Source organism: Herpailurus yagouaroundi, unplaced genomic scaffold, assembly GCF_014898765.1.
Source record: "Herpailurus yagouaroundi ecotype Mexico unplaced genomic scaffold, PumYag 162, whole genome shotgun sequence".
Classification (NCBI taxonomy): Eukaryota; Metazoa; Chordata; class Mammalia; order Carnivora; family Felidae; genus Herpailurus; species Herpailurus yagouaroundi.
Genome location: NW_024412403.1, coordinates 67,330,536 through 67,353,782, shown reverse-complemented (window position 1 = coordinate 67,353,782; position 23,247 = coordinate 67,330,536). Strand labels below are relative to the sequence as shown.

The window sequence follows — 23,247 nt, the reverse complement described above, 5'->3', positions numbered from 1 at the left end:
CTTATCATTTCAACTAAGTTGAAGGGTAATACAAATATATATTTGTTGGTTTTAATGCTTATTGCTCAATTTCTTACTTCCTGCTATAATGCACGTTTTATAAAACAAACATAACGAATTACCAATAAAACTAAGAACTGCCCACTAAGTCAAGTTCATTTTCTACTGAACCCAAGATATTCATTTTACTGACTTCTACTCTTACCTTCCTTCATCTCTTCAGAATTATATGCTCCTTGGACAGTGCTCTCTCTCAACCAAATGGGTCTCTCTTTGGCAGATTTCCCCTCTAGTGAGGCTCGATGATCTTCTTGGTCATCCATGTTAATGACAACATTCTGAGTGTATAAGTCCTCATAGGAGGGACCTTTGGTGGCCCATGCTTCCCGGTGGTGCCCACCTGCCAGGCCAGCAGCTCCAGCAGTGGTTGCTGCACGGTCCTTGCTATAAAAAAGATTAGAAGAGGGCAGAAAGAAGAAAAAGTAAAGTTTTGGTGTTGGAAAACAAGTGCAGTTGCGGGGGGAGGTGGGGTGGTTACTGAAGAATTACAAATAAATGCTATCTAGCAATCATGCACACATGCTTAAACAATTCTGAGAAAACTCTTATAACTCAGTGTATCATATTTGTATTTAACTTCCTCAAACACTAGATCATCTGATATATATACAAATTAATAAGGTTTCATAATTTAAGATATCTCAGTAACTCTACTTAAGGAGAAGAGACAATAATAAAGGTGACATAATCCACTTAAAGACACCAGTCTGGCAAAAATCCCTGTTATACCTTTCATGAGTACTTTGTTTAAAAACAAAAAAAAACCCAAACAAACAAAACATGTTACATTTTTAAAACACTCTCTCACCTGAACCAAGAATGATTCAAAGTGGTTCTGTGTGTTTTTCCTCTTTGTGTGCCGAGAAGCTAGCAAAGTATTCTACAAAACCAGCCTCAACTTAGAATTAATGTTCCCCTCTTGCTATTCACCAAATAAGGCATATCATTATGCACTATTAACTTCTTTTCTACTGAGTTGTATCTTTCCATTTCTGTACCTATGCTGACTCTTGTATCCATCCCCAACCATTATTTCTACCCTGCAGTAACCATGATCTATTTCTCAGTCTATTTTGTTTTGCTTTTTACCTCTGCCACCCATGATCTTCTTAGCCTGTTCCAGGCCTGATCATTCCTTATCTTTCTCTAGTCACTTATGTTATCTCCTATTAGTTAAGTTTTCAGTCTTTCTGCTATTCCCTGTTTTATCTGCTTGTTTCACTTTCAGTCCATTCCACATTCTTTTGAATGTACTTGATTGTGTGTCTAGGCTTATGCCTGGTCTTTCTCTGCCTGCTACTGATACTTTTTTTGCATCAGCTTCTATGCATAGATCTCCCTCCATCTCTGTTTAGAAAGCTATGTTTTATCCCTATGAACTATCTTCATGTTTCATGAACTACCTGCTTATTTAGTGCCTGCTCTGTATCTTTTGACACCTTTTGCTGTATTCCCTCAAGTATCTATTGACTGATTCTTGTAGCCCATTTTTCCTTTACTTCTCTTCCATTTTCCTCTGAATCTCTTCCATGGATCCTAGACTGTGTGGAGCCCTGTCTCATCTCAGCCTAATGAACACTTCTTCATTGGCTTTATGTCCTGTATTTCTCTCTCTCAGAAATCATTCACTATTTTCCCTTCTCTTTGGTCCTACATCATTTCTGCTTACTACATTGCTCTTCTTCCTGGGCCCGCTAACATCTACTTGAGTTTTTTGTTTGTTTTGTTTTGTTTTGTTTTGTTTTTACTACATGCTTATGCGAGATTTCTGTGATGTAGATCTCCATCCATGTATCTGCTTGGCCCATTACATCTCAACCTAGGAACACTGTCTCTAATCACCCTCTGGAGGTAATCATGGGCTTATTCTATCCCTCCTGTTCTCCCTCTGGATATTTACAAGCTCACTGCCACTTTTGCTATCAAAAAAATGTGCTCTTTCCAGTTGTCCAAACCATTCTGATCCGTGCCTCTGGCTGTGCCATTCTGTCTCACAGACTTTGCCCCAGTTATCTGCTCTCCCACTCTGACTCTGGGCCTACTAGGCATCTCTCTGTACCCAATCCGTCTATTTGCACCTTGTCTTGTTACGGTTGCAATTAACTGGCTTCTTCCTACCTTTTCTTTCTTACTGCATTCATCTAATGTTACTTTTTGCACTCTTTACTATGTATGTCTCAATTTAATCCATATCTGTTCCTAGTCACTCTCATAGCTATCTCCTTCCTAGTTCCATGTTGTCTTCTAAAAGGCTATGTCACTGCCTTTGCTATAATCTGACTCTGCTTGCTCTGGTATAGAAGTTGCTTTTTGAATTTTGGTCTCCCTTGTGCATATACTTTCCTTTCTCATCTCTTCTCTCTTCTCTGAATACAATGATCTTCATTTATATGTTTCTGTGCTCCCTCTATATTCTGACCCTCTCCTTTCTCACTTAGTTTCCTGGCTCCTTTTAATGTCTCTTCTGCCCTTAGCCAAAATCCTTATCTTGCTGTACTGAGCTGGTCTGTCCCAAACGTGCCTCCCTGAGCTAGCCTTATGCCTTTTCTGTCTCCACGCACTCAATTTTTCTCTAGCTCTGGTCTGGCCAACTATATCCCTGCCCTTATCTGTCTCCTTCATCCAGACTCTTAGATGACTTACTCTTTCTGAAGCTATTGTTTCTTGCTATAAAATCTAGAATACATAGTATTCATCTATGCTCTATCTTTAGCATTAAGTCTGAAACCTATCTTCTGAAGGTCAACAAGTATTCAGTACTTGAGTAGAGAAGAACAAGAAGAGTGAAGGAAAAGAAGAGGACATTTAAAACAAATATTAGCAGGAGATTACTTTTAAAAAGTCTTTGTTTTCAGTACTTCATTGTAGAAACTAAATATTGGTTTTACTCCAGTTTGAAGCAGGAAGTATTTGACCACAAGTTAAACCAATTTTTAAATTTGGAAAAAAATTTTTAAAAGGTATTTTTAACCAGAGAGAATTGACTGTACAGATTTTTATCTCTACCTTCACCACAGTTACAGACAAATCTAAATTATCAGCAAATGTGACACTAAAGAAAACCCAGATAAGACAGGTAGGTTCACCTCTTCTGCATATTTAAATTTCGTCTATGGAAAAAATGTACACATTCTACTTAAAGATGACAAAAGTGACAATTCAGTTTTGAATCTTTTTACATTATCTAAGAAATTTTAGAACTTTCAAGACATGTAACTCACTCGGGTGAGGGAGGACTATTATTTCAAACTAAAATTTTAAAGATCTTCAAGGTGACTGTTAGGTAACAGATGACAAAAAAAAGAGATTACTGAAAAGAATTCCACTTAAGAAAGACAGAAAGACTTTAAATATCACCAATGGGTTGACTTGCTAAAGGGCTATAACCGTCCATCAGCTCTTAGGTTAAGTCTACCCACAGCCCTTCACAGGGGCCTTCAGTTTTCTAACCTGGGGATAAGCTAGAATTTAGTTGGTTACAGATCAGTAACCAAACTAAATTGCCTTTTTTCTTTTTTTTTTAATCAATGAATTACTATCATCTCTGAGCGCTCATGCCACTCTACTGATGTTTCTTTTCTTATGCCTAAGGCAAAACAGCTATTACAGAACTGTTATCCTCCAAAACAGATCCTACAGTACAGAAATGCTAAATCCATACCACTTTCAAGATGTCATATATAGGCAGTGGAGTTTGTCAAATGCGTGGTGAGGCCATCTCCACCAGGGTAACACCTTTTAACCTAGTTCCAATGGTCCTTCTCCTGACCACATGGAAACAACTGGACTTAGTTCTGGCTGGCAGTTCCAGATATCCCATTCTATGTCTCTTGCCTGCCCCCATTTCTGCCTTTCTTCTCTAGTGACCAACCTGTTGGAGAGCCTTTCCTGATCATTTATTTCCTTTATTTCCTGATCCTTCTTCATCCCTGAAGTAACCATCATTCCTAAGGAGAAACCAGGTGACTAGATACAGAGCTGCTGTTGGGCCTCTAGCATCACTGTACCACTAAGATTTGTCTCTGGTATGGAGTGAGGGATATCTAAATAAATGTCCTGGAATGGAGGTGAACTGCAGTAGGAGGGGAATATTAGAGGCATGATGTCAGTGGTGGTGGTGAAAGAATGCTATCGTAGTGGGAAAGCATCTTCATAAACAGGAAAATAACTGTACTCAGAGGAGGAAGCACAAGAATAATCTGCAGATAGAATTACATTGTGTAGAAAACAATTAGAGAATGTTGAGGTATATTTCAACATGAAATAACACACAGGCTTAGAAAATTATGGTTTTGCAAAATCAATTTGCCTCATAGGCTTCTACATCAGAGTTACAGTATTACAGAAGTCAACAGAAAAAGATATACAAAATAAATACTTGATAAGAGACCAAAGGCCTGTAACAAAAATTTAAGGCTATCTGTGATGTGGATGATACTAGTTGCCTACCAATTGTGGTTTCTCTCTTTGCTTATTGGTCTTATTCAAATACAGATGGCTGTTTGCTCCAAAGGACTCAGGGGCCTTCCCCAGCCCTAGGAGGTAAACCTTAAGTAGTCTAAATACCAATCATGTGATCTCACTACCTTTGCCAGATTCTGGTTTAGAAATATACATATAAATAATTCTGGCTAGTGAGATGTTAGGATAGAGTAGGATGAAGGTTGTCCTCTGGGAAAGCCTTCTTCAATCTTAAATTAGGACACCAGGAAAAAACAGTCTCTCTTTCTACATTTGGACATTTTCTTCTACATGTGATACTTTTAAAGACACAGCCATCTTAGGCTAGCTCCCCTCATGGTTCCATGAGGACAACCAATAGGCCGAGTACAGCAGAGTATAAACATAGATCCTTGAGGATATAACCGAGCTGTGAAATTAATTGAACTGTACTACCTCATCACTTCTGGTCACACTAGACAGATTTTTCTTACTGAATGTTCAAGCTACTTTTTGTTTGGTTTTCCATAATCACAGGTAAAGGCATCCTAACTGATCCATGATGCCAGACTAGAAAATTAGTAACAACATATAAATACAAAAGTTTCTATACGATTGGATTATTTTTTAACTATCCAAAAGAAACTCAATTTGCTCAGGACTCCAGAACTGGCTTTTCTATAACATTAGCATCAGAGCATATAAAATACTGAGAGAACTCCTGAACAGCATACAGTTATAATTGCTATGCAAGGGTATAAACTCTAAGCCCTTAGGTGGACACTAGAAAGAAGAAAGAAATGCGGTAGAGTAGGAAAACACCCCCTAACTCCAATTCACATTTATGATTTTCTTATAAGAATATAAACCACTTTCTGCAGTATGCCAAAACTAAGGTTGCTTCTGTAATTCAAACATTAAGGTATACTAATAAAAACAGGGAGCCACAGTAAAAAGTATTAACACATTAAAAAGAAGGTATTATCTCATATGTCACACCTACTATACTTTACTTTCAAAGAAGTTGCATTGAAAACTAAGGAAGGCAAGAAATGTATGGTTAAAATGCTTCAAAGAAAAAAAAAAGCTGGGGCACCTGGGTGGCTCAGTCGGTTAAGCATCCGACTTCAGCTTAGGTCATGATCTCATGGTTCGTGGGTTCGAGCCCCACGTCAGGCTCTGTGCTGATAGCTCAGAGCCCGGAGCCTGCTTCAGATTCTGTGTCTCCCTCTCTCTCTGCCCCTCCCCTTCTCGTGCTCTGTGTGTCTCTCTCTCTCAAAAATAAATAAATATTTTAAAAAGCTTAAAAAAAAAAAGAAAAAACAAATGCCGTATTCTTTAAAGAACTTCATCCTTCAGAACTTGGCTAGGAAAATTCAAATATCCCCAAGAGTCACCACCAATTTAGGATTAGCTAACAACTGGCTGAGTTGCAGCAGGTCAAAGCCGAGTGAATAGTTGAAGTCAAACTTGACTATTTAAAGATTTTGCCTAAGGCCCACACTGCTCTGCATTCAGTACAAACAACTTTCATCACGGGCACAATAAGACAAATGTGGTAGAGCTGAGAATCTATGTAACATGCGTCTTTAGTCTCCTGGGTAGATTACTTACTCACTTCTGCTCCCCAAAGTACAGGTGGTTAAAACAAGGGCAAACTTAAAAGTGTTCTTCATAAGAGCACAGGGCCTACATTCACTCACCTTTGTTTTAAGGCTGGTATTTCTGTGGGTTCTGGCTCAAGTATTTCATAGGCTAAGTTCACATCCTCTGTTTCCCGAAGCAAAGCATAAATGGGCTCAATTTGTTCATTAAATCTTGCCAAAAGTGTGCGTGCATCTTTTTTGGGCATTGCTGATTCATCTTCTTCTACCTCTGTATGGCAAAAAGTACAGCGGAAAGTTCCTACAGAGAAAACAAAAGTCTCAGGTCAGGCAAGATAAATTCTCAAGACTAGCCTTTAGCAAACAGTTTATATCTCCATCCCCCTCTAGCATGTTATTATTAAAACCTTCAAATACAGAGAAGTTGAAAGGATTTTATAGTGAACATCCCCGTGCCCACCAACGAGATTCTACAATCAACATTTATCATGTATCTTTCCATCTATCATTTTTTAAATCCATTTTAAAGTAATTTCACCTTTAAATGCAGCACAGCAACGTTTTTAATCATATTTCTAACATGTTTACACTTATTTTAACTTAAAACCAAAATCTTTACAACTGACCACTGAAACCTGCACCCTTCTCCAACAGCCTTCCTTTTGCACATTACAAACTGGGGCCTGCATTATGAGGAAAGCCAGGTAAATATCTAAAGCCAAGTCTCTAGGCATCCTGTACATTGTCAGAGGCTATTTCTTCAAACTTATTAACCATTTGTATCTAACAAATTTAACCTATCCCTTTCCAAATTAAAGTTCAAGAAGTCTTTATTTTTCTTATTTCTATATCCCTCACATTGAACTTGTAACTAAATTAGTAGTAATTCCTTAGAATTCCTTAGAACATCTCAGATTTTTCATTTCTGCTGTCATTTCACTAATCTAGGCCCCCACGACTCAGCCTGAAATAGCTGCCTTGATCTGGTCTTTGGCACCCCCACCCCCACCCCCACGTTCTTGGCTCTCCAACTCCAAGAACTTTTGTCCTATGCCACCACTTTTGTTCTCTCATCCCCCTGCTCTTGTTAAAGTCTATCCAGTGTCTGAATTTCTAAAGTCCACAGCATCCAATCTAAATTTCTCATCCTAATACTCAAACCCTATATAATTTGACCCCAAAACATCAAAACCCAACCACAGTCCTTGACCTGCCAAGTAAATTCAAACACTTGAGAGATGATATCCTAGACATTAATATTTATTTTATTTGTATAGTGCTTTCTGTATATAAAATGCTTTCGTGTACACTTTTTGATCTTATACTAATTCTCTAAAGTGATATCAGAACTGAGGCTCTGAGGAGTTTTGTGACTGGTCTGAAGTCACACAGCCAATAAAAGTAGTTACAGCAGCTGTTGTATATACCTTGTACTTACTAAATTATTGCCAACACTGTAAGGCTAGTGTAATTATTGCCCATTTAAATCTAAAATTCAGAGATTCTAAGGCGTTAAGTAACTCGCTCAAGATCAGACAACTACTAATTGTGTGTAGGGGGCAGGATTCAAACCCAAACTATTATGCTGAAACTTACACTCTTACACTACATAACAGTCCACACCACTAATCCCACTTGGATCTCTAGTTTGGTTCTTATCCCCAAAGCCAGAGATATGCATCCTTCATTTCTTTTTTTTTTTTTTTTCCTTCATTTCTAACCCAATTTACTTGAGGGATTAAGAGAGATCACCTATGTCCTTAGTGCCTGGTGCACAGTAAGCACACAAACATTTAGTTTTAAAAAGCTCTGTATGTGATTGATACATAACCCCCTCAAACCCCTCTTTTCCTGGTAAGGAATAAGTAAACTAGGCATCTCTGCCTCAACATAACACTAGATCCTACTGACATATTTCAAGTAGAATAAGTTTCTTTGCTGCTCCTCACACACAAACAGCCAATATCATGTAAATTCTTTGTTCACATACCCTGTCTAAAATACTCTTCATCCATCTTCCTACTGCCAAAATGGTACCCGATCTTTTACATCTATTCCAAATAAATGAGAAAGAGAAACAAAAGCAGCTCCTCACAGCTGGGACGTGGCCTAGCACTCATAGCTAGGTTGTGATATTTTTTCTGTCAAACAGAATCTCACAGATCACCAACATCAGACAAGGTCTTCTGTGTCCATGATGGGAGTGAGGCAAAACCAAGCCCGTCTGAGTCTGAGTCTGTCTGAGTACAGACAAAAGCAAGGTCTCTGTACAACCATAAAAAAATCCCAGCTAACATGAATGAATGCTTCTTTACCAATTACACTTCTAGCTTCACCCTGTCCTCTTCTCCTAGAAAAGATTTCTTAAAACACCCAATCACAGAATTATCCCTACACTTTAACAGCACCCAAAGCAAAGCAAACCCCCACCATTTCCCTAATCCTCCCCAAATTACCTAACAAAAACCCAAATTCTCTAAGTCTGTCCAGCTTGGTCTTACTGAGACACTCCAGGTTCCTCATGATGTATGGGTTCCCTTGCTACAGAAAGCATCAATAAACCCAACTTTGTTTACCTATGGGTGTGTACCTGATGGTCTTTGACTAATGGACACCAGAATAAAAACTCTAGCTTAAGTAACTAGACAAGGATACTATTTACCAATTAAAGAAAGAGAGAAAGAACAGGTTTTTTTTGCTTTGTAGGGAAAAGATTAAAAGTTGCTTTTTATATCTGAATCCATACATACCAATGGCCATCAAAATGGAATATGTTAGAAGCCAACTTATAATAACTGCTTAGAGCTCAAGAATGGGGGTTAGAAATTCTGACAGGAGAATCAACAACGTGGAGGTAACTAAAGCCATTAAGCAGATCTGAGTAGCCAAAAAGGGTAATAGGAGGGAGCAGCATAGAAAGTCAAAGTATAAACCCAAGGAAAGAAGCCTTGAGACAAATGGTACAACCAGAGGGACAGGACAGTGTTTCAAGGAGGAAATGGTGTGGTGTTAATTTTTCAAGATCAACAAGAATAGAAAACCAGCTTTTACATTTAGTAACAAAGGATGAGTAACCTTAGCTAGAGAGGTTTTAGTTGGTATGCTCTCTTATTCTCTGACTATTCCTGGCTGCTTCAGCCTCTTCTCTTCAACGGAAATATAAATATAAACTATGTGAAAGTGAAAAATCATTTAAGTGAGGTCTAAAATCAACTCTCAAATACTTGAATTAAAAAAAAAAAAAAAAAAGAAAACCACACTCAGGGCACCTGGGTGGCTCAGTTGGTTGGGTGCCCCACTTCAGCTCAGGTCATGATCTTGCAGTCTGTGAGTTCAAGCCCCACATTGGGGTCTGTGCTGACAGCTCAGAGCCTGGAGCCTGTTTTGGATTCTGTTGTCTCCCTCTCTCTCTGCCCCTCCTCCGCTCACACTCTGTCTCTCTCAAAAATCAATAAACATTTAAAACAAAAGTTAAGGGGAAAAAACACACTGATGTAGGACTTCCATCACTGTTGAAAGACTGGCACTTACAGAGACCACCACTGAGAACTAGAGAATGCTGCAGAAAAATTATCTAATTCAGTAGCTTTCAAAAATACTTTTAAAGGAAAAAATCCCCTTCCGTAAGTCAAGAAGTACCTAACAGATAAACCTAAAAGCAAGTGCTCTGGTGAGGCACAGAAAGACATTTAAGACAAATGGGAACACTATAAATCCTCTCAATGTATGTCTTCAAAGCATCACTCCCAGCCTCCTCAATGTCTTGCACCAGACACTTTGTTTACTCTGCTGGGAATGTTTTCCCTCCACATAGTCAAATGGCTAGTCTCCTAACTTAAACTTCAGGTCTTTACTTAAACGTCACCTCAGTGAGGCCTTCCTTAGCCAACTGTATCTAACATTTCACCACTGCCCTATCCTTTTTTTTTTTTAATTGTTTTTCTCTTTTTAATGTTTATTTTTGAGAGAGAGTGTGTGGGGGAGGGGCAGAGAGAGAGGGAGACACAGAATCCGAAGCAGGCTCCAGGCTCTGAGCCGTCAGCACAGAGCCCGATGCAGGGCTCAAACTCACAAACCACAAGATCATGACCTGAGCTGAAGTCGGATGCTTAACTGACTGAGCCACCCAGGCGCCCCATGCCCTATCCTTTTTTTCCCCTTAACATTTGTCACCATCCAACACATATTATTTATCTAGTTTATTAGATTATTTATCATTAAAATTATCATGTTACAACCAAAGTTTTTAAAAAAATCCTCACAAATATCCCATTTCTTTTGAAGGCAGCATATATATTCCAAACTTCAGCTTTAAGTAAACAAATCAACACGCTTGTCAGTGTAGCTCCTCCATATAAAATAGCAATGCTTTTATTTGGGGAAAAGAGAAAGAAAAAAAGATTACGGTTATAGAATATAATTTCAGAATAACAGTCTTTTAACCCCCCTAAATGGGGGGAAAGAGAAGATAGTATGTAGCCATAAGGAATTCTAGCCTCATCCAGGTAAGTTTCCAGAGCCAGGCTTAATTGAAACCAAGATTTAACAAGAGTTATTTACAGCAGGGCTATTTTGCAGTTCTGAAAAGAGTGGCTTTTATATTACTGTCGAGAACTGTGGAAGATCTGAGATTTTTACCCTACTTGTAAGCTACCAAGTTACCCTGTGGTTTCATGGATGCTGGAGAAAGACATAAGACTTCTAGGTCAGAAACAAAGAACTTTATTACTCATGGCAATAGCAATAGCCAGTGTCAGTTTTTGTGCCAATTCCCTGAGCCCCAATTCCCACTGGGTGACGCAAAGAGGGCCAGGTGACAACTGTACAGGCAGTGGGTTATGTTACAGGAGACTCGGAAGTTCCTGAACTATTTTATATTGGGCAAAAACATGCCTGTCCTCTGCTCTAGAGGGTGATGCTATATTTATTATCTTGGACACTAAGAAAGCATGGTGTGGAGAAAGACTCTATTTTTATTATTCTGAACAATAAGCAAACTTACACTTGCTAAGGAGAGAAGCAATATATATTCCAAGGCTGCTCACTATATAAACATCCATGGAAAAAATAGTCCCAAAAAAAGGCGGTTGGTACCTCTGCTTGGAAGACATGCATATCGTGACAAAATCATGAAGTACTGTTTCCCAACAATTATCATGTCTGGCAAACATTACAAGAGGAAGAGTTGGCCTGACATCTTGAGTCCTATGTTTACCACAAAACACAGTTGTAAACAAGAACCAGCCTGTCAAAAGCCAGATCTGGCATCCAAGAAGAAAAATAAGAAATTCTGTATTTTATGGGAAAAGACTTAAGACTACCTTAACATACCAGCAGCATTTTTATAAATTTCAGGACACATTAAAAAATGCAAATCAACTTTCCAAAAATCAGAGGTGGCAGTGGAGGAGGTTCGTGGGGGGTTACTTAGTACACTTAGTAGAAGGGTATTTCTGAGTGGGTGGTGGTAAACACACATTGACACAAAATCTACCCTCAAGAAGCTTAAAGTTTAGTAGAGATGAAAGATATCTGGAGATCAACATCTGGGATCAGTGTGAAAATAAAGCACATTAAGTGTCCAGGAGTTCAAAGAACTATGACTTCTAGCTGAGAGCACAATGGAAGGTGGACCGTTTAAGGTAGAATTTACAAGAAAAGCAATTGTTACAGAGATCAAGGGAAGGGGAGGAGAACAGGACATTCTAGATCATAAGAGAATCAGGTAGTTGAAAATAATACTCAACTGTAGTTTCAGTATAGTTAGGAATAGAGGTAATAAGAAGAATGGTAAAAAACAGAATTAACAAGATAAACTAGGGTGGTCATAGTGAATCTTAAACGCCAAGCTTCATTATGACTTTATTCTTGAGTAATAGGAAAGTGATCAAAAGATTTTGAGAAAGAACATGAGATCGTCAAAACTGACATTTATAAATATTGATCTGTCTTAGTGGCTTGAGATGGTCTTCCAACAAGCAGCCAGTTCTTAACTGAGTGTTAACATAGAAATTATTTTTAAATAATAATTATTTTTAAATAATACCCAGGCTCTGCCAAGAGATGCTGACTCAATAGGTCTGGAGTGTGCTCGGGAATATAAATTTTAAGAGTTCCACAAGGAATTTTAACAAATACTCCTGGTGGAGAGCTGCTGTTAAATAATCAATATGATAAATACCCAACTCTTCTTGTAACTGGACCACTCTGCACTATGTAGTGTGTACAGAAGGTACTACTTAAGCATGAGAGAAGAAACAAGTTGAAACTCAGAGCTCTGTACCACCTTTCCTTTCAAGACCAAGGCAAAAATTGGCAACAGCGAACCAAGCTACATAAGAGGGAACATGCAAGCAAGATTTAAGAATGTGGCAAGAGGGTGAAATGAGTCCTCAAAGACTCTTAGGCAAAGCATGATAAATGATGGGATTAGGAGAAAAATAAGAGTTCAGTGATAACACATTTGATCATCTACTCTTAGAAACCACAAAAGAACAAAGACAACTATTCACAAATATTCCCATGTGTTCATCACAGCCAAGTCTGTGACAACAGTATTATCCAAATAGAACATATGAGGGAATAAAGACTCAGAGTCTCAAGTTTACCAGGTCATAACTTAAAAATCACTCAGCTTGGATTCAAATATAAATTTCTGACTCAAAAAACTAAACGTACTTCACCATCCTGAATTACGTGTCCCTTTCCCTACCTTCTATTATCCCCGCTGGCTACAATTTAGCAAACTTCCTCCAGGTACATACATAGGTTCTAATTTCTTAAAATACAAAACAGAAGGAGAGAAGATTTGTAACAAATAATTTATTTAACAAACATTAAGTGCCTATCACATGCTAAGCACTTACTCAGCTAAGTCTTTTTTCTTCTTTTCTTTTTTTTCTTTTTTTTAATGTTTATTTTTGAGAGAGAGACAGAGTGCGAGCAGGGGTGGGCAGAGACAGCCCTACACACAGAATTAGAGCCCAGAGTCCCATTCGGGGCTTGAACTCACGAGCAGTGGGATCATGACCAGAGCTGAAGTCAGACACTTAACCAGACTGAACCACCCAGGTGCCCCTACTCAGCTGAGTCTTAATGCATCAGCTTCACCAGAGAATCAAAACACATCCAGTTGTAGATAACTAAAAGGAATCGAAAGTAGGGAGGAAAAGGTCTTTTACAAATAGATATTTCAAAACTATATTTTAGGGTTGTCTATTTTGTAGTACATGAATGACTCAATTCTATGACTCAGGGCTCTTCTAATGAAGTTATCACCCCAAAATGAGAAAAGAAATGGAGACCTAACTGTGGGCATGAGAGGGAGGAGGAGGAAGAAGGGAAAGAAGTGGTTTATATCATTTTAACTTTCTCCCAAAATAACAAAATGTAAAAACAAATATGAATTGGGGGCAGGGGAAAGGGTTAGGGAGGGGAAAGAAGGGCTGGAAACAAAAGGAAAAAAAAAAACAAACAAACAATAAAGTTCAACAAAATTCAAACAACGTTTTTCTTTTGCTCAACACAGGAGAAAATTTATTATGCTGGACAACGTCTTCCACTTAACTGCTTCCAACACATTACTCATTTTAGCAAACATCATACTTATTTTAATTATGTGAGTATTCAACTAAGGGTACAGTAAATACAAATAAAACCAAAGTGAAGAAAATGTTTATCTTCCTTAGTCTGAAAAAAAGAAAATGTTTTAGAAATGTATCATAATTGAGGAAAAGAGCAGAAGATATGAGTCAACTCCCTAAACAATTAGACATTATTTAGGATTATGTTTTTTCCTTCTTCATTCTGGTATACATCATCAGTTTAATGCCCAGAATTCACTGTCAAAGATTTGCCATAGTATTAATTGCAAATGGAATATTATTCAGCCATTTTTCTATTAAAAAAATTTTTTAAAGTCCAATTGCTTTGATATAGCACAGGTGCTGCAGCACTGAAGCAGGAGTCATGTTGCAGCCCTCAAGGGGCTAGTCATGTTGCAAGTCATGTTGCAAATCCTCAAGGCTAGCCAAGGAAACAGAGATCAGGTATTTGCTGTGCACAGCCCTCACCCCAGCACAGTGGGACCGATGTCCAAAAGATTTCCTACCTTTTGGCCTTCCTAAGTCTAGGAAGCTGCTTTTGTAGAGCTCACATTCTAGTGAGGAATTAGTCAAGACAAAAAAAAAATAATAAATAACATGGTGTTGATAAGTATAATAAAGAAAAAGCAAGAAAAGAGGATAAAGATAAAGGAGGGCAATGGAAAGGGGTATGCTCTATTACATATGAAACTTGAGGAAGGCCCCTCTGATACAGCAAGTGAGATGAGGTTTGAAACATGTAATGGAGCCAGCCAGTCATGCAGATATTTGGCAAGAGAAAATAGCATGAAAAAGGCAAGTAAGTTGTGTTAAGGACTGTGACTTTTCTGAATGAGGGGAGAAGCCTTTGGAGGGTTGTGAACAGAAGAGTGATAGAGTCTAATATGCTTTTTAAGAAGGGTCGCTGGCTACTATGACAATCAGTCCAAATGGGCAGCAAGAATGAAAGCAAGAAGACTAAGAATGGTGTGAAATCTAAGAGCTAATGGCTAAGATAACTTTTCTGGACAATCCTGTGAAAAAACTAAATAAACTCCTTTCTCACTCAAAAACTTCCAGGAAAAAAATAAAATAAAATAAGGGGCAATTAACAGTTCCATGTTAAAACCAAGTAACTAGTGAGATAAAGAGGAAACTACAAAACTTCAAGACATATCACTAACATATGGGATTAATTTTACCACAATGTAAGAATCCAACCACCATATACCCTAGGAAGCATATTTGGGCAGTTTCCCTTCCCACTGAATATTTTATGGATTACGTATACATGGGGAAAGGGAGTGAACTGGAAGCTTGGGAAAATAAAACTGACAAAAAATGTAAATATTATTCTCCATTATGCCATAAAGTGTTTCTGAAGATAGCATAAACAAAGCATATTTTCTACATGAACACTACTATAACCAATAGTTTCAATTCTTAACCAAGGGCTTTCAAATTAACCCAAAGTGACCAACATTATCCTCTAAAAGAAATGATAAAACCCTAGCCTCTATATACTTTAAAATATCAACTATTCGGGGCACCTGGGTGGCTCAGTCGGTGGAACGTCCAACTTAGGTTCAGGTCATGAACTCACGGTTCGTGAGTTCGAGTCCCCATGTCAGGCTCTGTGCTGACAGCTCGGAGCCTGGAGCCTGCTTCAGATTCTGTGTCTCCCTCTCTCTCTGCCCCTCCCCAACTTGCGTTCTGTCTGTCTCTCTCTCTCTCTCAAAAATAAATAAACATTAAAAAAAATTTGTTTTAAATATCAACTATTCTCCAAACCAAAGGGTGCTCTGAAATTAGAGTTGAGAGGTTTCTCAACCATATATGGTATAGAAAAGACTGAACTTACCATTTTCCACATGCTAAAAAAAAAGGCCTAGAATGATTATAGGATTCACCCAAGCGAATAATTATTAACATAACCCAAGACTAGAACTCAAGACTCTGGAATCCTAAAACATTGTCATTTTACTGTTTTATAGCCATTGCTTAAAAAAACTAAACAAAACTTATGAAAATGACATGGCAACTGAACACACTAATTTTGCAAAAGGACCCAATGTAATAAGTATCTTAAAAAACCCTGACAATACTATCAGAAGTTGACCAATATTTATTAACCATAAGCTGTTAAAACGACAACATACTTAATCACTTAAAAAAAAAAATCACTTTGCTTTCTTACATTTCAAAAGGGGTTGAGGCAGTCAGGTGGGGTTGGGGTGTGAGGGAGAACTGGAAGGGTAACCACAAAACAATAGTTGTTAACACAATGAAAGGTGGTGTGAGTGGGGACTGGGTCGAGTGGAAGCGCACAGAGTGGAAAACCTAGATGTGCCATTTTATTTGAGATATTTTTCTATCATTTGGATCCTTAATATGTTTACATTAACATATTAGTTATGTATTTTTAGAAGAAAGGAAACAAATGTTATTTTTAATCCTCCAAAACACTCAACTCCCTCTTAACTAATATGCAAAAGTCACACACTCTTGGGTTATTCTTTGAAAGCATCAAGTCCTTTGTTATAACTTTTATAACTCAAAATATTCAGAGGCAAATGCATTAAAATGCTAGTCTCAAAAATCACCTTTTATTCTAATTTCTAAACTTTATTTCATAAAGCAAATTTCTTCAGTTTAATTGGGCAAGGGGAAATGTATGGAAAAAGGAACTGCTATTATAAAATAGCAACAGACATAACAAGAACATAGTTATATATTTCCTATAATTATTTGACCTTTAATAAATAGGTACTTAAAAAACTATCCTTTAACAATTCACTGCAGAACATGTATTAACGCTGTAAAATACTCACTGCTTTGCATGCAGAAGAAAAAAAAAAGCAATTGTAACAAATTTTTTAATTCAGAAGATCTCAAACATATTTGTGATGTATCCAGTAAAACCCCACACTCTGTAACTCAACTTATCAATGAAACTGGCTTCTGTCCTTCCATAAACGGGCACTTGTAGATTTGGTATAATCATACAATATTCTCAGATTCTGGAACTCACTATGAAGGGGAAAAAATATACTATGCCTGGGAGGGAAAACAGCAAATTGAAGTATAGTACTTACATAAATACTAAAGTCTGCAATAAATTATCTAAATTAGGCTTAAATCGAATCCATCAACATGCAGTGAGCAGGCAAAAAAATCTGTGGTTTTGACACAATTCTTTGAAAGACCATAATCAATAGGATATTATATGCCAGCATCAAACTAAAGTGCAACTTTTCACAAATTAGCTTCCACATAATCAGCATCAAAATACAAAAAGGATACAACTCACCAAAAGTTTCATTTAAGAAAAAAGCCCTCAAATCCTCATGATCAAAGCAACATAATTTTTTTTTTAATCAGACCTAAAGGTTTTGAAGAGGTGAGAAGGGTAAAAGAGAGAAGACACTTGTTTCTTTACTATCTTTTTGTAACTTTCTGTAAATTGCTTTTATTTTTTAACTTAATAATTGCCTCCCCTTACCCAAAACAAATCCACACTTCTGAGTTTTCCAGTATGCTTTTCTAATGAAACTGTCCTGGGCAAGATTCCAAATCAGCAAATGAGTCAAATAATCCTAAAAATATTTGTGTGTGTGTGTGTGGTTGTGTTATTAGCATTTCAGGAATTGAAAATACTGCTTATAAGACATCTCCTGTCCTAAGTAGAAAGAGGTAAGGACAGGAAAAAGTAGCCTGCTGTATGAATATAAACATCATTAACAAGTCTTAAGGAGTCTCACAAATACAGGACCCTAACAGTTGCAAAATATTGGTTAAGGAAATTGAGGAATTTTAATGATATGGGGATCAAGAAACTGATCTGCTTATAAACCAAAAAGCTTTACCTGTAGTCACAAGGCAAGAAAGGACTCATGATTTAACCCCAAATTTATATATGAAGATCCCAAATAGATATGGAGTTTACTTGATATTCCAAGTGACCAGAGACAGTGGAACATTGTAGCTGTTTTTAAGAGTTATTTACCAGACACTTATTTTCTTTTACAGTTAGTTATTAAAGACTCCTTTAACACTAATCCGTCTCTTCTAATACTATTAATACTAATGTATCTCTATTTTTATGGAGCCACACGAAACAAGCTGAATATTCTTTCCTGATACTCAACCTACAACATCCTAGAAATCTATACAGCCCCAGATTTATTACTTGGTAAGATCCTCCAAACCCTAGAGTACAGCACAGGCATGTGTAAGTGTACCCACACACACATCATTAGATGAGTTGAGCCAGAAAAATTAATCTCTAAATTCCTATTTCTAAAAACGTATTATATACATCGTTATAAGATTCTTTTTTTAATTTATTCAAAAGTTTATTTAAAATGTGATTCTCGGGGTGCCTGGGTGGCTCAGTTGGTTGAGCGTCCAACTTCGGCTCAGGTCATGATCTCACAGTCCGTGAGTTCGAGCCCCACGTCGGGCTCTTGTGCTGACAGCTCAGAGCCTGGAGCATGCTTCGGATTCTGTGTCTCCTTCTCTCTCTGCCCTTCCCCACTTGTGACCTCTCAAAAATAAATAAATGTAAAAAAAAATTTTTTTTTAATAATAAAAAAATAAATAAATAAAATGTGATTCTCAGTCTCTAGGTAAATTCAGTAATAGGGGCTTCCAAACTATTTCTAATTCAAACACTTAATTTATCTCCTTGGGGCGCCTAGGTGGCTCAGTCGGTTAAGCATCCAACTTCAGCTCAGGCCATGATCTCTCGGTTCATTAGTTCAAGCCCTGTATCAGGGTGTCTGCCATTGCACAGAGCCCACTTTGGACCCTCTGCCTCTCTCTCTCTCTCTCTCTGTCTGCCCTTCCCCTGCTTGTGCGTTCTCTCTCTCTCTCTCTCTCTCTCCCAAAAATAAATAAACATTAAAAAATTTTGTTTTTAATTTACCTCCTACTGATCCCCGACAAAACTACAGTGCCACATATGCCTTTAAAGAAATACAAAAACTAGGGGCGCCTGGGTGGCTTAGTCAGTTAAGCATTTGCCTCTTGATTTCTGCTCAGGTCATGCATGATCTCACGGTTAGTGGGTTTGAGTCCCACATTGGGCTCTGTGCTGAGAGTCAGAGTCTGGAGCCTGCTTCAGATTTTGTGTCTCCCTCTCTCTCTGCCCCTCCCTGCTCTCTCTCTCAAAAATAAACATTAAAAAAATGTTTTAAAAAGAAGTATAAAAACTATATTCTTTCACTCACTATTCCCACTACTGAGAATTCTTCTCAAGGAAAACTTAAACATTAAAATGCTATATACATAAAAGTGTTCAAAGCATCATATCTATATTAACAAAATATAGATAAAAACAAAGTGCCCAAAAGGGGTGGAAGGTAAAATGAGGGGGGAAAAAAATCACACCTAGTAAAGCATATTTTGAACACTAGATAGAAACAGGAGAGTTTGGTACATTAAGGAACCAAGAGATTACAAACTATTCTTGGTTACCATTATAATTATAGGTCATATGCAAAAGGATAGTGGTTTGCAGGTAATTTTTTTTCTCTTCAAAATTTTCTCTGGCATTATGGCTGCATTAATTTTTAAATGCAAAATATAAAACTACTTCCATATCATCGAATCTTAAAGGAGAATACAATCTTCCCCTTCCTTTTGGGGAAGCTTGTTGCTGACGTTAACTTAGAAGGGCCATTAACTGAGGTGCCTGGGTGGCACAGTTGGTTACGCGTATGACTCTTGATTTTGGCTCAGGTCGTGATCTCACGGTTTGTGAGATGTAGCCCTACAACAGGCTCTGCACTGACAGGTGCAGAGCCTGCTTGGGATTCTCTCTCTCCCTCACTCTCTGCCCCTCCACTGTGTGTGAGCATGTACCCTGTTCTCTCTCTTAAAATAAATAAACTTTAAAAAAAAAGTGCCATTAGCTAAATCACCCATGGTTGAGACTACTAAAGTAGAAACAGAAATACTAAATCTACCTACATGGCCAGAAAGCTTGCTAAATCTAAAAGATGCTATTTTGCTGATTTGAGGGATTTCATGTCATACGGTCTTTGTTTTGATTACATAAAATTCCCATATTTCACTAAAACAGCTGGTTTTGCCTGATTAAGCTTCTGAAACCAGAGACTAATGGGCAAAGGCTAAGCCATTCCATTTTAATGAAATAAAGTATCTATACATACTGTAACGGAAAAACCTTAGCCTTTTTTCTTTCCATGTAGCAAGAAGCCCAGTTCTTCCCTACTGTGTATTTTTTCCCTGTGTGTCTCCTTTACTAGTCACACACAACACTTCACTTCTGACACTTCTGGTCCCCAAATGTGTGGAGGTTTTACCCCAAGTAATTCCCTGTGACACCAGCTGGATGTCCTAACATCCAACTCAGTTATGGCTACCTGGAGAGAGCATCAGAACCCACAGGCTGAGGGCTTAGTCCTACAAGACTGTCCCCTCACCCCAACTTCAGATGCCAGTCACAAGCCCAAGTTACCATGGGTGCTTCTGACCAACCAGCTATAGATAGAAAGTTCCAACGAACAAGCTCCTCCTTGGATTCAGTTAATTTGCTAGAGCGGCACACAGAATTCAGGGATATACTTACTTATGTTTACCGGCTTATTAAAGGATATGATAAAGGATACAGATGAATATCCAGATGGAAAAGATGTGTAGGGCCAACTATTTAGCAAAGCGTACCAGGCTTCCCTGTCCTCTCGGAGTGCATCACTCTCCCTGCACCTCCACATGTTCACTAACCTGAAAGATCCCTGAATCCCATACTACTGAGATTTTTATGGAAGCTTCCTCATGCATGGATGATCACTCATCAACTCCATTTTCAGCCCTTCTCCCTTCTCAAGAGAATAGGGGGTGGGGCTGAAAATTCCAAGCTTGGTCTTAGCTTGGTCTGTGACCAGCCCTCATCCAGGAGCCATCCAGGACCCACCCAGAGTGACCTCATTAGGACAAAAGACACTCTTATTACCCAGGAAATCACATGGGTTTCAGGAGCCCTGTGTCAGAAACAGGGGTCAAAAGCCAAATATTAGAATAAAAGATGCTATTTGTGCTCTTATCACTTAGGAAATTATAAGAGTTTTAGGAGCTCTGCACAAGGAACTGGGAGCAGAGATCTCACACAGACCAAGCATCAAACATTTGGGGAGAGTTCAACCCAAGAATACTAATGGCAAAATCTAAATGGGAAGTATGGGAACAACCTAGAATCTTTAGGGAAAAGAGAAATGGGGTAAGAAAGGCTATGAACTGAAGCAAAAAGATCACTGGCTTATGTGAATAAACAATGGTAAAACAATTCTTGCTGAATTCAGAATTTCCTGAGCCTAGAACTTCTGGATGCTCATCTAGGAGTCATTATCCTTTGTCCAGTGGCAGGGAGCTGCCCATACACTTGAGTTAAAAAACTTTTTTCATGGAAATAATTAAGTCTAGAAAGCTTCAAATCTAATTCCTGAATGCCCCCTAATTACTGATATAAACCACAGTTCAATCTAATAATTGTTGAGATGGAAATGGAGACAAATGCCTATCAGATTCCCCCATCATTTACTCAGAAATATCATCAATCTCCAATAACAACCTGGAAGAAATAGAATAGCTTTGTACAAGACTGGGCTTGAATGAAAACTATAATTCTATCAATTTAAAGAGAGCATAAATATTACAATAGAAAAAGTTCCCTCCTTCTCCTCTGATACACATACCAAATGTTTATTTCCCATCTTCTTTAAAATGGGGGTGGGGCATGAATAAAACAGAGGAAGGGAGCAAAGAGAAAAAGAGACCAAGATTTCTCAAAGGAATGTATAACCAAGGGATGATGTCAAGGCATTAATAGTGAAAAAACAAAACACCAGAACTGACACAAAAACTGGGGCCTAATATCACCCAATCAGCACATTCTCTCCTTAGAGGCAAAGTCCACATGAAAAACCAAATTATAATAAAAAAGCAGGTATATTTTCAGAATGAAGTTCCCCAATGACTAAAAATTTTCAATCATGATACCTTAAGACACCTTCACTAGGGAGACATAAATGGCAATTAAGTTGACTGTACTGTCTGATCAGTGACTCAATATCCTTGATTCAAATAATCTTGACTATATTTTGATATTAGGCCATCTCCCACACAGTCCAACTATTGCTGACAACTAGTTTCATTCAGACACTAACCCTAAGTGAAATACAAAGAGCATTATAGATCAATCTCCTACATACTGATTTATAAGTAGTGGAAATACTTCCCTTTAGAAAGTCTCATGAAATTAAGTAAGTATCATATGAATAAATGTAGAAGCACATTACTTTAGATTACCCTCTCTGAGGGACTGGATTACACCTACTACTGTAGTCAAGAGTGACAAAGACAACCACTGTAACACCAATATCTGCCGAGAATCACAAAACCAAAACCCAGAGCTCCTTTAAGAAATCTGCTAGAGCGAATGGAAAAAATGATGAGAATTTTCTAGTCTATTCTGAAAGAGCTCCAGATACATTTTATAACATTCCTCTATAGCACACTCAAGCAATTCTTATATTCAGGGTGGTTGAAATTTTCTTACAACCAAGATCTCTTCCTAGTTAAGCCCTTTCAAGGTAAGCAGGCTCTGACAAATTAAACATTTAATACAAATGTGACTTCTTTAAATTACTTTTCATCTAAAATGACTGCTTCACAATAAATAAGAAAAATCACCGGCTATTTCTAGTTCTTTAGGTTAATAATCTTAATTGATATTTGGATTATTTCTCATTAAAAAATAATTGCAAAATTCTCTTAAATAGACAATACATAACATATACAAAAATTAGAAAATTAAACATACATAAATCTTTTTTTTTTGCAATAGAACATTTCATGTGTGAAAGTTTACATTTTTCAGATAGTTTTTTAAAAGGCAGATCTATGAACTAAAAAGTACCCTATACTCCTGAATTCTACCATAACAAGGGGACAATCTAACTTACCAGCATTGGCTCTCTATAGATTTTTGCCTCTAGAAAATAATACAAAGTTAATCCACCGAATAATTACCAAAACTGTACACTCTTTTCCAGTTTACAAATGACAACAAGACAAAATTACTATACAACCCAGCACTTTAAAGTTTCTGATGTTGGGGCACTTGGGTGGCTCAGTCGGTTAAGTGTCTGACTTCGGCTCAGGTCATGATCTCACTGTTCAGAGTTTGAGCTCCACATCAGGCTCTGTGCTGATGGCCCAGAGCCTGGAGCCTGTTTCAGATTCTGTGTCTCCCTCTCTCCCTCTGCCTCTCCCCCAGTCGTGGTGTCTCTCTCTCTCTCAAAAATAAATAAACATTAAAAAAAAATTTAAGTTCCTGATGTTAACACTAGGCATATTGTGTTTTTAGAAAATGCATGTTTTGGGGCGCCTGGGTGGCGCAGTCGGTTAAGCGTCCGACTTCAGCCAGGTCACGATCTCGCGGTCCGTGAGTTCGAGCCCCGCGTCAGGCTCTGGGCTGATGGCTCGGAGCCTGGAGCCTGTTTCCGATTCTGTGTCTCCCTCTCTCTCTGCCCCTC

At 38.0% G+C, this 23,247-nt stretch overlaps 1 protein-coding gene across 6 annotated transcripts in view; it reads right to left on the bottom strand.

Moving 5' to 3' along the window:
- Positions 1 to 23,247, bottom strand: part of GTF2E1 (general transcription factor IIE subunit 1) — a 36,750-nt gene that overhangs the window by 6,584 nt on the left and 6,919 nt on the right. For all 6 annotated transcript variants that reach the window (XM_040484624.1, XM_040484621.1, XM_040484618.1 and 3 more), the window contains exons 3-4: positions 6,204 to 6,405; positions 206 to 444 (exon numbers count right to left, since the gene is read on the bottom strand). In XM_040484624.1, the coding sequence (XP_040340558.1) occupies positions 206 to 444; positions 6,204 to 6,405 (441 nt within the window). The remainder of the gene's footprint in view (positions 1 to 205; positions 445 to 6,203; positions 6,406 to 23,247) is intronic.